The sequence below is a fragment of the Formica exsecta genome, unplaced genomic scaffold (assembly GCF_003651465.1).
Source record: "Formica exsecta isolate Colony F162 unplaced genomic scaffold, ASM365146v1 scaffold21, whole genome shotgun sequence".
In the NCBI taxonomy this organism is placed as follows: Eukaryota; Metazoa; Arthropoda; class Insecta; order Hymenoptera; family Formicidae; genus Formica; species Formica exsecta.
The window spans coordinates 2,124,105-2,141,983 of NW_021849398.1; the positions used below are offsets into that span (position 1 = coordinate 2,124,105).

At 38.8% G+C, this 17,879-nt stretch overlaps 1 protein-coding gene across 1 annotated transcript in view; it reads left to right on the forward strand.

The window, feature by feature from the left end:
* LOC115234841 overlaps positions 1-17,879 on the forward strand; it is a 72,204-nt gene that overhangs the window by 24,738 nt on the left and 29,587 nt on the right. The window contains exon 3 of the mRNA XM_029806189.1: positions 5,820-5,917. Coding sequence (XP_029662049.1) covers positions 5,820-5,917 — 98 coding nt within the window. The remainder of the gene's footprint in view (positions 1-5,819; positions 5,918-17,879) is intronic.

Sequence of the window (17,879 nt, forward strand, 5' to 3'; positions counted from 1 at the left end):
CTGTATTCTTTTGTTCTTTTATTATTCGACTATCCGCATTTTAAAACATTGGATGCGTATCGTGCGAACTGATTGGATAAAGAATAATGAATTTTACAAAAACGTATATCAATATTTTTTATAATTTTATATTTTCTTATATTCAATTAAATGAAAATAAAAATAAATAAAATTTAGAGAAAAAAGACAGAGAAGAGAAACTGAGAGAGAGAGAGAGAGAGAGAGAGAGAGAGAGGGAGGGAAAAGCTATGTTGAGCTTCTACATTGTTTTCGTAATAAAACGTCAATGCTACAAATAATATTGTTGACATAATCTTAATATTTAGTACACATTACTGAAATGGCACTTTTGCATTATTGGAATATTATTATTCATGATTTTTTCTCCGGCTACAGACGGTAGCACACACACCTATTCAAGGCGTTCTTTCAGGTCTCGCAAGTAAAACACAATAGATTTAGCATCACTGCCAATATCACCTTTCCCGAAAATACTTTTCCACGCGGAAACGTCACCTGCCGATTTATTTCATCTTACGTTTGACAGCGAATTTGGATCAACCGAGCGAAATTTTTCCGATGCGCAGTAGAATCTCATCGATATATCGCAGGATTCACCGTATGAGTCTCAAAAGTCTCAGAAAACCTCACCTGATTCCAAGAACCACGCACTTCTCGCGAGAAGAAACGAGAAGGGAGAGTCTTTTTTGTCCTTCTCACAAGGAGATGCCATAAAGATAGGGACCTTGTCGACGAGCGGGACCAGTTTTCAGGTCTTTAGCCGTCCCCCCCTCTTCTCTCGTTTATTACGTGATGCGCCGCGAATCTTTTCAGAAATCCCAACGAAAACGGACGGCGAAGAGAAGCGGCAAAAAAAGGAAAGGAAGAGAGGCAGCAGAGAAAGGAAGAATAAGGATAAGACGGTGCCACATGTGACATCGGTACACGCGAAGAAATCCTCGAAATAGATTCTTGCAAATCTTTTGTGAGGTAGAAGCTATGGTATTATGGTATTACTGAAGTAGTGCATCGCCTGCGGACGTATTTAAATGGCCAGTGACAAGCTATTTTTCAAAATATCTTTGAAAACTGGTCAGTTTTAGATTAGACATTGACATAAGTGCGAGATAAAGAAAACAAAAAAGACTCGTTCAAGCAACAAATTCACTTCGATCTGTTCTTCAAAACCAACAAACCTGAAACTACGCAGTCTCGATGAGCACTCTAAGACTTTGTCTTTTAAGCGTGTTTCACATGATACTTTTTGACTAGCTACATGCTAGTGCGTTAGCAGCTAGTAAAATTGAAATATTTTAACTTGACTAACATTCTAGTTAAAGAGAGAAAAAAGCATGCTATTTTAATAACATTTTAAAGTACACGATGCTTTTTTACTAGTTGCTAGTAAACTAGCATGCTAAGTAAGCTAGTAAGAAAACATCGTGTGAAGCACGCTTTACACGATACTGCACGCTTTACATAGTCTTATATTTTTCCTTTTAAACGAACAGTTTTTGTTGGAAAGACAAAATCGTTTCTTTTTAGGACACCAAGACCTTCCTGGAAAAAAAGCAGAGACTTTTAACAATATATTCAAAAAGCTTGGGATTTCAAAACAAGTGTCAGTATAGACAAATGTATTTCTCTCAAACTCTCTAACTGTTTACTTTCGAGATTGATTTAGATTATTATTCTCTGTCTAAGATAAGATAAATTCACATAGAGTAATAAAATTATAATATATTATAATATAATATCTCTCTGTACATATGATCAAACAATTTTACATTTTCAGAACAAAATTTTGACATATTGCGTGTTATAAATTTGTCATAAACAAATTTAATTATAAGATTATTCGCGTGGATAAAGAGAGAGAAAGAGAAAATAATAATGAATATATTCAGAATATATTCTCTTCGAATCTAAAGATAAATGGCAATCGCGAAAGCGCTTTCACATTTCTTCTATAATCATGCAACTCTATTTTTTGTGCATCTTTAAAGGAAATCTGAACGTGTATGAACAGGTCGTGTAATAATGTGATGACAAGGGAAACCGTCCGAGTCGTAGTAGTTCGCCGTAGTTTAGTCGTAGTAGACCTGTCGGCATCTTGCAGGTGCAGCAGGTGCCCTACCAAAGCTCGTTCTTGCTGGATGGAAATAATAGACACCCGGAAAAAAAGGACAACGGAGAAAATATCTTTTACGTCGTCTCTTATTTACTTCGTTGAATATCTTATTGCATAAAACAATTTTTGCAATGCTACATACAACAATAAAATGCCCTTATTACCGCGAAATTCTATGCATTTTTGCATTTTTGTTTCTGATTTAACACGAAATATCGTTAAGACAAAATTTTATCGTGAATTATTTTTAATCGACCATAATATGCGATAAAGCGTTTTATAGTTTGCGTTTAAGCGCGATGTCACGTACCATCGCTCTTTTGGCCCTCTCTTTATTTTCCAGTCTCTGGGAAGAGATCGGACAGATCTTTCTTTCTCATCTCTCTTGCGGCGCGTGAAATATATCGAGGAGCATTTATAATCCGCTCCGAAGCCGGCCGTTGTTCGCGCGTTATCGGACAAAAATATCGGCCGCTCTGTGCAACTCCGCATCCTGCATGAAAAATCGTCTTCCTGGCGCATTTCCTCTCGAAACCGACATCGGCCGCGTCTCGTCGTTTCGTGCGAAATTAACAAGATCGCGCGCCGCACGAAAATGCAAGTTGGCAGATCCGGCCGCGATTAGAAGCGCCTTATTACCGAATTATGCGGTGGGCGACTTCCGGTCGACGAACATCTCTTAATTACACCGCGTGCAAGTTAAAACGTCCGTCCCGTAGATCCGCAGTTTCTGAGAAAAATAATTCTTGTCAGAAACCTCACATACGAAATTTCCATGAATGGACGTTGACGTTTTAGCTTTCAATTGAAAACAACAAAGGAAACGAAAAGGGAGGTGACAGGTGAAATAAAAGAACAAAGCAAATTGCAGGTAGTAAAGTATTTTAATAAAAAAGGTGCATGCATTTACTTTGACATTTAGTACAAAAATTCAGGGTCAGATAAATATTTTATTATATTTTCATATATAGAAAAATTTCTAAAATCTAATTGGAATCTAATAGAAAAAAAAATATATATATAACGTTGTTTTGAAATAATTCATATGCAGGAAGTTTTAGGTTTAAACTTACCTTAAAATATAAATTTAGGATAGACAATAAAAAAATTTTTTAGAGATATACTTGTGACTCATGTTCATAAAAAATTGACATTTAAACATCTTGAATAAGATTTTATGAAATTATTATTAAGTTAAAATAAATAAATTAATAATGTGTCTCAATTATTTTATTACTCGAAAATATGAAATTTCTAAAATAATTATAAATTTTGTTCAAAGCAATAGCTTTGAATACAAGTTTTTTTGATGTTCGGCATCAGTAACAGCAGAAAACGCTAACTTTGTATTCAACCGTCATCAGTGACAGCGGCATTGACAGTTCTCTCAATAATCGTGTCACACGCTTGAATTTTTCTTCGTAAAAAATTTAGAAAGAATTGCTTTTAAAACTTTAATAAATAGGTTTTTGTTTGCACATTAATATGTAGAAGATAAAAATAAAATAAAAATAATAATAAAAATAAAATAAATATTTTATAAAAATAAAAATTTTTTAAAAACGGCATTTCTCTGAGCAGATAATAGACAATCAAATAAAATTTATATTATATAAATGTAACTTTTTCTAATATCGAGGAGTAAGACTCTGTCGCTCGTTTTGTTTTGTTCTCAATCGTGTGATAAGTCTAATCTAGCGTGTTCATAATGGGATTACGTGATGCACAGACAAGTGTGCGGTAAGAGCGCGCCAGTGCCGTCTTCGTTAATTCGCGTTTCTTCGGATGAGTCATCGGATTCGCTTCCTCCCGACATGGTTGTACTCGATTCGTTCCTAAACTTTCAGCGGTCAGCGCGAAAAACGGCCCTCCCCCTTAAAAAATCTCGGATCAACCGGTTGCTGGGTCGAACCAAACCTGTTCCTTTGAAAAAGTCGCATCTCGTTTATGATTCATCCCGCTTCTGAGTAACCTGCTTGATATTTCGCTGAAAGTCCACCGACATACCTTTCGCCTTTGATGAGTCAATGATTACATATATCACGCTTGTACACAAACAAAAATAACATCGATTACGATTACCTCTTTCCTATACATAACTATTGTTTTTTTTTTACGGTATACTCGGACGATCGAGGACTGAAAAGTCAATCAAATCGATAATGCGGATAACACAGATTGATAATGCAGGATCGATTGATGAATTTTATATGTGCATCATAAATGTATCTCACATTATATTTTTTATATGTTGCGATGTTATGTGAAATATAAGACGTATTTAAAGCGCGAAGTAGATTCACGTTATCTTATCAATAGTCTTTGATTCGCATATTCTTATCATTGGGAATATTCTAAGGCTACCGGATGATTAAAATCACTTTAAAGTCGGTGCAAATATTAACACAATAAAATTAAAAAAAATCTATTTTATATTTAATAAGATAAAAGTGTGTAGTATGATTAATATGAAATTCTTCTTGATCTTCTTTTGGTGTTAATGTACTTGCGGGATGAAAAGACTTCGGCGAAAAGTTAGATTAGAGTTAAGTTCTTTTTTTTTTTATTGGTCACCAACCATCCATACTGAATGGAACAAAAAGAGAATAGCACAAAAAAAAGAAAAATACTTTACAGACAAAAGAATTTAGGCTGGACGGTTGGTGATGGACATGATTCATTGTCCAGTATCTGCCAATAGCAGGAAAAGGGCCAAATCTTTGTCACGCCCTTCTACGCGTTTCTCAAAGATCCGTCCTCCCAGGACGGATACATAACTTGTTATTGGTAGAAGGCATATATTTTGTCTGATATTTCCCCCTCTCCTCCTCTTCGTCTTTTCACCTTTTTAAAAAGGACGTCCGACGAGCCGCATTTTATTTCAACAATTAGATTTCTGAGTGTATCAGTCTCTTCTCCATTATCCGTACTTAGTAGTTAGAGAGCAATTTGGTGACAACTGGAAGCATATTTTTGTCCGTCGTATTTACGTCACATCTGCTAATTGCATTGGTAAGTAGCTTAATCTCAGATATGAATTTAATCCCGAATTCATTGGAAACCGATAAAAGCGAAGCGCGGCAAAAGATTACTTTGATTTAATCGATGACATGTTGAACATTTCGGTGTAAAACAAAGTGTAAAAATAGAAACAGAGAGTGAATAAAAAAGTGCGTGCGTGAGAGAAATCGACATAGAAAAAGAGAGAGAGAGAGAGAGAGAGAGAAAGAGAAAGAGAGAGAGAGAAAGAGAGAAGTAAATGCGATTTGTGAATGTAAAGAAAAAAATTACAGATATTAAAAGACAAAAAAATGTAATTTATTCCGACTTTTTTTCCCCGGAATAAGTAAAATTTTAAAAATAGAAACGCGTGATATACACGTATAAAAGTTGATATGTGCATAAAAACCGCAGTTTGATCCGGTATATGATAGCACGTATCGTTTGCAAAGCTATTTCTAAGAATTGCATCATTATTCGAATCGTAAGCGAGAGACCAATTAGAAAAAATTATTTGTGATTTCTTCTTCGTATATACGATGGAACAATAACGCAAAAAAGAAATATATATATGTATATATTTTTATTCGCTTTATATACATTGTATATAGAAATCATGTGCCCCTTTTATCAAAATTACCATTCGAAAACACGGCTTTGTCATGCGTGTCTTAATTTTGTGTTCCAGAACAACGTCATTTTCAATTGTAGTAAGACTTGCGGCTACGGTAAAAGTTCCAAGTCACCGGCTTATCGCGGTTACCACGTCAGAGAAAAAAAAAGCAGGTAAGATTGATATATTATATATATATATATATATATATATATATATATATATATATAATTTTATATATATAATATTATGCATATATGTTAGAAAATTCCTTTACTGGACATTTTCCAAAAAAATATTTTACGTCACGATTCTGTCATTGATTTTACGGTCGATTTTGTCATCGAATAGTTATGCGAAGTTCCTTCGAAGAGAGTGTTATATAATAGTGAAACTATTTAAAGTGTATTTCACATTTTACGAAAGAAAGGAATAAAAAAAAAGTCTTTACTAGTGATGCGACGTAAATGTATTAATAATGTTGTGTGCTATATAATGTTGTGTGTCGGTAATATAAGAAGACCAGAAATGCAGATATTATAATATCTGCATTTTATCGCGTTATAATTAATCGATAATGATATAATATCTTGTGTCGCGGCTTTATTACATCTTAATTATAGCTGGCAGTAAATACTTATCCTCAAATGCAACATATATATGTGGCTGCGTATTACATGCTTATCCGTGCATCGCTGTGAGTACTCAGTCAATTATTGTCCGTTTGATTGTGTGCAATCCGACATTTTTTGCTCGTCTCTTGCAAATATTTTAGCAATTCGTATATTTTATCGAATGGGTGCGCATCGTTCTTTATTGTCGCAGCGTTTAACGTTACGAACGTATTTGTCAATAACAGGTTGTAAGACACGTAAATCAAGCTCAGCCGTCGTGCGTAAAATTGAAACAGCATCAGCATCAGGAGAAAAACCAAAATTGTCCCGAAACGTTTATTAAGCTCGTCTCGTCGTGTGTATAAAAACGTAGCCGGGCAATCGAACCGCGATAAAAACGGATTTTGCGCAGAGACCTCGTCCACGATCATAACTACGTTCGATATTTATCGTGACGGTTCACGGCTCCGCCGTCTCTTAGAAGACCGCAAGAACGCGGTAGACAAGAAACCTTGCGGCTAAAGAGTGACGATTTCGTTACCACATCCGCAAACACCCTCGCGAAGTTCCGGCCTTACGATCCATCATTCGTGTCCGACTATCATATCATTTGTTGATACGCATATATAATAAAAAGGCTTCTTTGTTACATAAAGCAAATTTTTTCTATTTCAATTTTATTAATCTCTTGTTCACGAGATCCTTTATTGTACTACTTTTCACAGCTTTCTTCGCCGATATTGCATGAAACTTACACTATTTCTGGCTAAATCGAACAATGTCGACGCGTGCTTTCATTCCCTTTAAAAGTAGAAACGTCATTTCTCACTGTCTGCTTTAAGAAGAAACTTGACGGATCAGCTATGTCAAAAGTTAATAAATCTAATACATTTCAAAATTCATGAATTTGACATTGTGCACATAAAGCACTTTTAGCCTTTTAAAATATAAAATTAATAATTAATTTGTGAATTAAACTAAAAATTTGCCCTGTAAAATTAAAGTTATTTTCATGAATTTTTGTGTACAGTCACTATAAAATTTTCGTGGTACAGTCACTATATAAAGAAGTTATTTTGATATAAGATAATAAAAATACTTACGATTTTGAGATTAAATTATATTTAATGTGTGCACTTCGTGCAATGTCAAAAATTTATGAATCTCGAAATGTATTAGATTTATTAACTTTTGACATAGTTAATCTGTCCAATTCCTCCTTAAAAGTAACGCGATAATTGCACGTCGAAGCGCGACAAACGTAAGAATAACATATAATCTTTTTCGTACATTTTGGTCATTTCTCGAGAAACTAAAATTCGCCGCGACTTCCTCCTTTGACACTGGGATTCACTTATCGTGGAAATCACCGTAATAAGCGCATCAATGTGTCTCGAGGGTTTCGTGACTAACGTTACGGAACGTTCTCGGAACCAAGTTCTTTCACTCCAGGCAGTTAGCACGTAGGCGACGGCTTAAAATTGCAAAATTACTGATATTAGTCGTACTTTTGCAGCTGCACGATGAATCCGTACGTACACACACGTAGCCGAGCTTGTACTTGCACGAATGAGAATTACGCATTGAGTTATTTACCTACGTCGTTTATCGCGGTCCTCCTTGTTTCTATTTATTTATCTATCTCTCAAAACGGTTATCAGCGATAAGGTGAATACTATTTGTCCTGTGCAATATAAACGCATTTGGTTGAAAGACTCCGAATCTTGCGCATTTCTTTTTATCTTTATTTTACTTATGATATCCGATAAGTTAATCTTATATATTCTTATTTGAATATAATTATCCTTGAATAACATTGTATGTAAAACGCAAGCGGATGTCAAGAATGACCATGAAAGAGATGCGTGCCCACGATTTTCCGGCTCTATTGTTTTTAGCTTCCTATTATTTTTCTTTTTTCTTGCCCGTTATCACCAGCCACGTGGATGGAACGAGGCCGCGGTGTAACGTATCCGCGAGATACATATTACCGATATATTCGTGGCTGTTTAAACGTCTAATATTTACAGAAACGAGTGCGCGAAATCTGGTTCGACGAACTGCTCGAGGGGTGAATGTACCAATGACCCGATAAAAATGATAAGACACGCAATTCGTAACATCAACCCGATAAGTTGAGTCATCTTTTGGACGTGATTCTTATAGCATGCGTTTTTTTTCTGTTGTTTCCCACGCTCTAGTCCCACTTTAAACCGTGTAAAAAAGATGAGAGAGAGAGAGAGAGAAACGCAAACAATTTTCATGCATTATTTATGAAGTAAGTTTATTTGTTGCTGCGATGCAAAAAATATAAAATAATAAAATAGTAATTTTTTCTTTTGTATGTGTATGATTGCGGTGAACAGTTCCTTTCTTGTCGGCCACCCATTACAGGGAGCGTTTAATAATGCTACTCTCTCGCCGTTAACCTTGTAAGCGATGGCAACAGCGTGTCCGTAATACTGCGAAGGGACATGAAACATGAAACTCGCTCGAACATGTGGACGCGTGTCGCGCGACGAGCGATAACACTCTTCCCCGCCGCGGTAATTACCTCGATAATTAAGGCGCTTCGTTAATCGCGGGAGACCTTAAACTTTAGACCTTTCTTCCTTACGGCGTTTCCATGCTGATCGAACAAATATAATAAATATATTATAGATTTATGAATTACACACACACACACATACACACATATTCTCTAAACAGGTACGTAAGTACATAAACATGCTTCTCATAATGTGAAATATAAATCTCGTTTACATAAAACGATTACAATGATTAGAATTACAATTGGACTTTTAAAAGTTTACGCATTTATCAGAATCTTTGCGTATATATGTATATATATATATTATTAAACCAATAGTTTTCAATCATCGCAGTTATAATTGATGGAGTATTCATTTCTTTAACGATATGTGAAATGAAAATCTTCAAGGCGTGGAAATTCTATCGTCAGGGGGATGAGAAGATATAGTGTACTTTGCTTAGAGTTACAAACAGACGCGACGATAACTCTTACACGCACGTTATAATTTATTATCACAGCGAGCTCTTACTCGAAAATGGAATATCGCTAAGCCTTGAAATGCGCGCAATTTCTCTCTCTCTCTCTCTCTCTCTCTCTCTCTTGTTTTTGCTAGATATATTTTTTCCTACATTGTCAAACTATAACCATCAGCGGAGTACGCCGATAAGTCTGACGGGATCATCGTGATCAAGGTACACGCGCTGGAGAAACAAAGTAGCGGGGATTCTCGGACCGATGACCAGCGTCCGCCCACGCGACCGCGGCGGTCGTTCTAAAAATATACAGCTTGGTCCTACGGTGCTACCGGTTTTAAATCTCGGCCGTCGGGGACGGTATAACCGACGATACAACTGGCGTTGCGTTGCGCGATGTTCTTTCCGCCGAAATAAAACGATAGACGACAGAGTTGTGGAAGAGATAGGAGAAAGAGAGAGAGAGAGAGAGAGGAATATGGTTGCTTTTACCGAAGCCTTTTTTTTTATGACTCTAAACTCGCGGATCGTTAATCTTGATCACCGAGAGCAACGACAAGCACCTGCGACATTGATTCCGATCGTCGGTTCGAGAATCCTGAAGGTAATTAAACTGACATTTCGTTATAATTAGATGGGTACAATCCATCGATATCATCGACGATAAAATTTATTTGCCGGAAATTTGTCGATAAGAAAGCGTGATGCGTAAGAAAAATTTAATCAGAAATTTCGCCGTTATGATTTCATGTGTATAATCGTACTATCTCTGAATTATCTATTGAAGGGCCATTTTGCTCGGATATTGATTGAAACCGCTTATCAAAAGCTTGATAAGACGCATCTTGTCGAAACGTATATATTGAAGAAAATGAAGATTAAGTTTAAGGACAAACTTAACGATTTCAAGTTTTCTGATTGTTTACTGCAGTTCATAATTTATTTAACCTTTTTTCACCCAATTATTTGTTTGCAGCAATAATGTAATCGTTTGTATATTTTCTACAGCGATCTTAATCTAATCTGTCAAGATATATTGCACATATTATATAACATTTCGTAATTCCCAATCGCGCCTTTCTCATCTCTTCTCGCGGCTTAAATAACGTCTACTCTTTCACGCATAAAATATATCAGAAAATATTTTTCAAAGTTCTCTCCCGCGACAAAGTTTAACGTTGCGCCAAGAGAATCGACTTGTCTTATAATGATGCCACAAACAATTCGCTCGTTACTGATGTCGCCTCCTTTTTACTTTCCCGTACATTAAGACAATCGGTTTCGTAGAAATAATTCCCGTGAGACACGCGATAAGCGTACGCGTATCGATCCATCGGTCGAGAGCCCCGAGAGGATCCGTTGAAATTCGCGCGCGCAAAATTATCACCGGCGGTGCACTTGACTCGCGTGTCATATCGCGCCGCGGCTGATATAAGCATCGATCCATCGATGCCCGACATGCCATTCCGACGTTGAACGGCCTACGGGCGCGCGCGCGCGCACATCTCAGCTCGCACATCGACTCCGATTTCCACGATCTATAGTGGTAATGTCATCTCTCTGTAACGTCATCCCCGACGCGCCGAGATTCACCTGGCCTTTAACTCCCGCATCTGATATCCAATGACAATATCTCTCCCTACGCGTCTCCACTCCTAGCTTTAATCTCTCTCTCTCCCTTCTCTTGCCTGTGTGCACACACACACACACACACACACACACACATCCAGAAGCACGTATATACATACCGCGAAGAGACCTCGATCGTCCATCGATTCAAGTGGCGCGCACGTTTACGCTCTCGAGACTGTTTAACGCGCGCGTGAATGCACGTCTCTTGTGCTTACGTTATGCAATTCAGTGAGTGGAAATTCGTAGGGGTGAAGTGCACTCGATTCTTCCGCGATTTGGATTGTACGCCAGTCTTATTCGAGTTAAACGCGCGGTGCTGTGTATTATAAGTGCTAAAATCAGATATGTAAATATCGAGAAGAATTTTTCGAAGGATACATACAATACGCTTTCAATACGGATACGAATACGCTTTCGTTTCTGTAATGCGATTGCGTTTCGTCGCAGAATATATAATTTATAAAATTCGGCGAATATTACGTGAATTGTATGTACAACAAAAAGAATAATATTAATGGTATGAGTTTCTTTCGTGATTCGCGTTGAATGCGGGATCCCGTTTTTCACGCAGATTGTGCAAGTACGCGCGCAAACCAATATGCTCATATTTATTTATATAGTCGCACTCTGTAGCTTACTGTGTGTGTATGCGTTTATGTATGTGTACGTGTGTGCCTGACCGCCGCATCGTGAATCAGCGCGCGCAATAGGAACATATTGTGCGTTTTTGTTTCTCTCTGTTCATCCATTCATTGGCTGTACAAATTCCTCCTTTGACACTGGGATTCACTTATCGTGGAAATCACCGTAATAAGCGCATCAATGTGTCTCGAGGGTTTCGTGACTAACGTTACGGAACGTTCTCGGAACCAAGTTCTTTCACTCCAGGCAGTTAGCACGTAGGCGACGGCTTAAAATTGCAAAATTACTGATATTAGTCGTACTTTTGCAGCTGCACGATGAATCCGTACGTACACACACGTAGCCGAGCTTGTACTTGCACGAATGAGAATTACGCATTGAGTTATTTACCTACGTCGTTTATCGCGGTCCTCCTTGTTTCTATTTATTTATCTATCTCTCAAAACGGTTATCAGCGATAAGGTGAATACTATTTGTCCTGTGCAATATAAACGCATTTGGTTGAAAGACTCCGAATCTTGCGCATTTCTTTTTATCTTTATTTTACTTATGATATCCGATAAGTTAATCTTATATATTCTTATTTGAATATAATTATCCTTGAATAACATTGTATGTAAAACGCAAGCGGATGTCAAGAATGACCATGAAAGAGATGCGTGCCCACGATTTTCCGGCTCTATTGTTTTTAGCTTCCTATTATTTTTCTTTTTTCTTGCCCGTTATCACCAGCCACGTGGATGGAACGAGGCCGCGGTGTAACGTATCCGCGAGATACATATTACCGATATATTCGTGGCTGTTTAAACGTCTAATATTTACAGAAACGAGTGCGCGAAATCTGGTTCGACGAACTGCTCGAGGGGTGAATGTACCAATGACCCGATAAAAATGATAAGACACGCAATTCGTAACATCAACCCGATAAGTTGAGTCATCTTTTGGACGTGATTCTTATAGCATGCGTTTTTTTTCTGTTGTTTCCCACGCTCTAGTCCCACTTTAAACCGTGTAAAAAAGATGAGAGAGAGAGAGAGAGAGAGAGAAACGCAAACAATTTTCATGCATTATTTATGAAGTAAGTTTATTTGTTGCTGCGATGCAAAAAATATAAAATAATAAAATAGTAATTTTTTCTTTTGTATGTGTATGATTGCGGTGAACAGTTCCTTTCTTGTCGGCCACCCATTACAGGGAGCGTTTAATAATGCTACTCTCTCGCCGTTAACCTTGTAAGCGATGGCAACAGCGTGTCCGTAATACTGCGAAGGGACATGAAACATGAAACTCGCTCGAACATGTGGACGCGTGTCGCGCGACGAGCGATAACACTCTTCCCCGCCGCGGTAATTACCTCGATAATTAAGGCGCTTCGTTAATCGCGGGAGACCTTAAACTTTAGACCTTTCTTCCTTACGGCGTTTCCATGCTGATCGAACAAATATAATAAATATATTATAGATTTAGGAATTACACACACACACATACATACACACATATTCTCTAAACAGGTACGTAAGTACATAAACATGCTTCTCATAATGTGAAATATAAATCTCGTTTACATAAAACGATTACAATGATTAGAATTACAATTGGACTTTTAAAAGTTTACGCATTTATCAGAATCTTTGCGTATATATGTATATATATATATTATTAAACCAATAGTTTTCAATCATCGCAGTTATAATTGATGGAGTATTCATTTCTTTTAACGATATGTGAAATGAAAATCTTCAAGGCGTGGAAATTCTATCGTCAGGGGGATGAGAAGATATAGTGTACTTTGCTTAGAGTTACAAACAGACGCGACGATAACTCTTACACGCACGTTATAATTTATTATCACAGCGAGCTCTTACTCGAAAATGGAATATCGCTAAGCCTTGAAATGCGCGCAATTTCTCTCTCTCTCTCTCTCTCTCTCTCTCTCTTGTTTTTGCTAGATATATTTTTTCCTACATTGTCAAACTATAACCATCAGCGGAGTACGCCGATAAGTCTGACGGGATCATCGTGATCAAGGTACACGCGCTGGAGAAACAAAGTAGCGGGGATTCTCGGACCGATGACCAGCGTCCGCCCACGCGACCGCGGCGGTCGTTCTAAAAATATACAGCTTGGTCCTACGGTGCTACCGGTTTTAAATCTCGGCCGTCGGGGACGGTATAACCGACGATACAACTGGCGTTGCGTTGCGCGATGTTCTTTCCGCCGAAATAAAACGATAGACGACAGAGTTGTGGAAGAGATAGGAGAAAGAGAGAGAGAGAGAGAGAGAGAGGAATATGGTTGCTTTTACCGAAGCCTTTTTTTATGACTCTAAACTCGCGGATCGTTAATCTTGATCACCGAGAGCAACGACAAGCACCTGCGACATTGATTCCGATCGTCGGTTCGAGAATCCTGAAGGTAATTAAACTGACATTTCGTTATAATTAGATGGGTACAATCCATCGATATCATCGACGATAAAATTTATTTGCCGGAAATTTGTCGATAAGAAAGCGTGATGCGTAAGAAAAATTTAATCAGAAATTTCGCCGTTATGATTTCATGTGTATAATCGTACTATCTCTGAATTATCTATTGAAGGGCCATTTTGCTCGGATATTGATTGAAACCGCTTATCAAAAGCTTGATAAGACGCATCTTGTCGAAACGTATATATTGAAGAAAATGAAGATTAAGTTTAAGGACAAACTTAACGATTTCAAGTTTTCTGATTGTTTACTGCAGTTCATAATTTATTTAACCTTTTTTCACCCAATTATTTGTTTGCAGCAATAATGTAATCGTTTGTATATTTTCTACAGCGATCTTAATCTAATCTGTCAAGATATATTGCACATATTATATAACATTTCGTAATTCCCAATCGCGCCTTTCTCATCTCTTCTCGCGGCTTAAATAACGTCTACTCTTTCACGCATAAAATATATCAGAAAATATTTTTCAAAGTTCTCTCCCGCGACAAAGTTTAACGTTGCGCCAAGAGAATCGACTTGTCTTATAATGATGCCACAAACAATTCGCTCGTTACTGATGTCGCCTCCTTTTTACTTTCCCGTACATTAAGACAATCGGTTTCGTAGAAATAATTCCCGTGAGACACGCGATAAGCGTACGCGTATCGATCCATCGGTCGAGAGCCCCGAGAGGATCCGTTGAAATTCGCGCGCGCAAAATTATCACCGGCGGTGCACTTGACTCGCGTGTCATATCGCGCCGCGGCTGATATAAGCATCGATCCATCGATGCCCGACATGCCATTCCGACGTTGAACGGCCTACGGGCGCGCGCGCGCGCACATCTCAGCTCGCACATCGACTCCGATTTCCACGATCTATAGTGGTAATGTCATCTCTCTGTAACGTCATCCCCGACGCGCCGAGATTCACCTGGCCTTTAACTCCCGCATCTGATATCCAATGACAATATCTCTCCCTACGCGTCTCCACTCCTAGCTTTAATCTCTCTCTCTCCCTTCTCTTGCCTGTGCACACACACACACACACACACACACACATATCCAGAAGCACGTATATACATACCGCGAAGAGACCTCGATCGTCCATCGATTCAAGTGGCGCGCACGTTTACGCTCTCGAGACTGTTTAACGCGCGCGTGAATGCACGTCTCTTGTGCTTACGTTATGCAATTCAGTGAGTGGAAATTCGTAGGGGTGAAGTGCACTCGATTCTTCCGCGATTTGGATTGTACGCCAGTCTTATTCGAGTTAAACGCGCGGTGCTGTGTATTATAAGTGCTAAAATCAGATATGTAAATATCGAGAAGAATTTTTCGAAGGATACATACAATACGCTTTCAATACGGATACGAATACGCTTTCGTTTCTGTAATGCGATTGCGTTTCGTCGGAGAATATATAATTTATAAAATTCGGCGAATATTACGTGAATTGTATGTACAACAAAAAGAATAATATTAATGGTATGAGTTTCTTTCGTGATTCGCGTTGAATGCGGGATCCCGTTTTTCACGCAGATTGTGCAAGTACGCGCGCAAACCAATATGCTCATATTTATTTATATAGTCGCACTCTGTAGCTTACTGTGTGTGTATGCGTTTATGTATGTGTACGTGTGTGCCTGACCGCCGCATCGTGAATCAGCGCGCGCAATAGGAACATATTGTGCGTTTTTGTTTCTCTCTGTTCATCCATTCATTGGCTGTACAAACAAAAAAAAATTTAACGCTCTGCGATATATATATATATATATTTATCGTCGTGAATATCGTTTGCGTCGTCACAAATTATCGGGAAATTAAGCGTGAGTTCCGTTCATGTCCGTTTCGCTCATCTGTTCCTAATTAATTATAAGTACGAGCTCATTAACTCCGCATGTAATCATTCGAACGATTCGAGTTAATCTTTGACACGATGCTCGTTATCACCCGAGCGTCTATTATAATCGTCGGAGAGAGTATAAACGGAGACAGTTTAATTATTATCGACGATATTGTCACAATAATATTTGTCATTAATATCGATGACTCACACATCTATTTCATCATTGTACACGAATCGAAACTACTCATTTGCCAAGAAAAAAGAATATCGCGATATTAAAATTCCAATAAAATCTAATAAAAACGAACGAAAATTTCATTTAACTTTTTCAACTTCTCCGAGAGTTTAACTTTTTCTCTTTTTTTTTTTTTTTTTTTTTTTTTTTTTTTGATAACGCAAGCGATTTCGATTGGCGGTCGCAAATCCCACCCCCGTCCAAAGGTCGCACTTGATCGCATAAACTGCGCAGTTGCGGTTGAATGTCATACGCGCCTTTACGGCCCCGGTAGTGTGCGTGGCCTCTCACTCTCTCCCTCGTCGAGATCCCATTGCTACGTGCTACACGCTCTGTCCAAGATTGTGTCGCCGCGCAGAAATGCACTTGCGTCTTCCAAGCGCGGGACGAGTCGCCCTCGTCTATCAAATGTCATAAGGCACGTAACGACAAATATCTCGATATGAGAAGAATGTACGCGATATATTTTATAGGAAAAAAATTATTTACATCTATCTAATTTCGATAAGAAGTAGTAATTTTACGTTTTAAATTTGAACAATTTTTTCGTTTTGTTTTATCGTAAATTTTATATATGTATATAATTTTAATTTCGTCCAAAATGTTATCAATCGCATCGATCTCCCTTATATAACGAATGTTTGAAAAATATATTATTCATGTCGAGTAGACTGGACGCGTCGTGGATCTGGTGACTGCAAACGCATGATTGCGGTAAATATTGGCGTTCAAAACGGAGCTCACTCTCTCGCGACGTCCGAGGAGCAGACAATGTATTGTCACGCTCCCCGCGCGCGCGTACGCACCCCACCCCGGAGTAAATCGACTACCCTCACCCAAGCCGCTTTATTTCTCGCCACGAGAGTTGCGCGCGCACGTGTCCCCACCGTTCGACCAATCGACCGCGCGAGCGGAGCGGAGTAAGGGAAGAGCCGGTTGTGCTGCCGCGAGGCAGAACGTGCGGACCGAGTGACTGCGAAAGCACAGAATCATTACCACGCCAGACCTCGAAGAGTACAGACGTGTTTCTCGTTACTCTGAGCTCAGTCGAGATCTCGTGTCGCTCGTATAGTAGTTTATTATACCGCCTTCGTCTCTCTCGTCGTACTCTTGTTTTCGGCGCGTCGCCGATTTTTTTTTTTTTTTACACGCGTGTGATATATCGCGCCAAAGAGGACCACAGAGTTCGCATGTCGCTGACCCGTCACCCGGTGTTATCGTCGCTCGTTGTCGCCGACATCGGAAACATTCGATCTCGCGTCAATTTCGCACGCGTCTTCGAGCTCACGTGACGGCTCGCCCGCGACGACGGTCGACCCTCTCTGTCTATGTGTTATACTCTTGCGAGTGAGACGTGAATCAACTGGTGCGGCTATCAGACAACTGTGGGGAGAGGACATTGAACGCTCCGTGCTACGACAAGAGAGCGTCCGCTTTTGACTCTCTTCGAGGTGAGGACTCGCGCGACACGCGCTCTTTGCAAAAAGTTCCGCGTACATCGAGTTCAGTGTTCGCGGGAAGGGACACAGTTTCGTATCTCGCGATTCTCATCGAGTGGCCAAGAGCGCGAAAGTGATAGGTACTCTCGAGACGCGCAGACCAACGCGTAGACGGTTTCCTCGAACGAGACGAGATTGCTCCGATTATCAATCGCGCGAGAAAAAGAGAATAGAGTAACGACAACTCT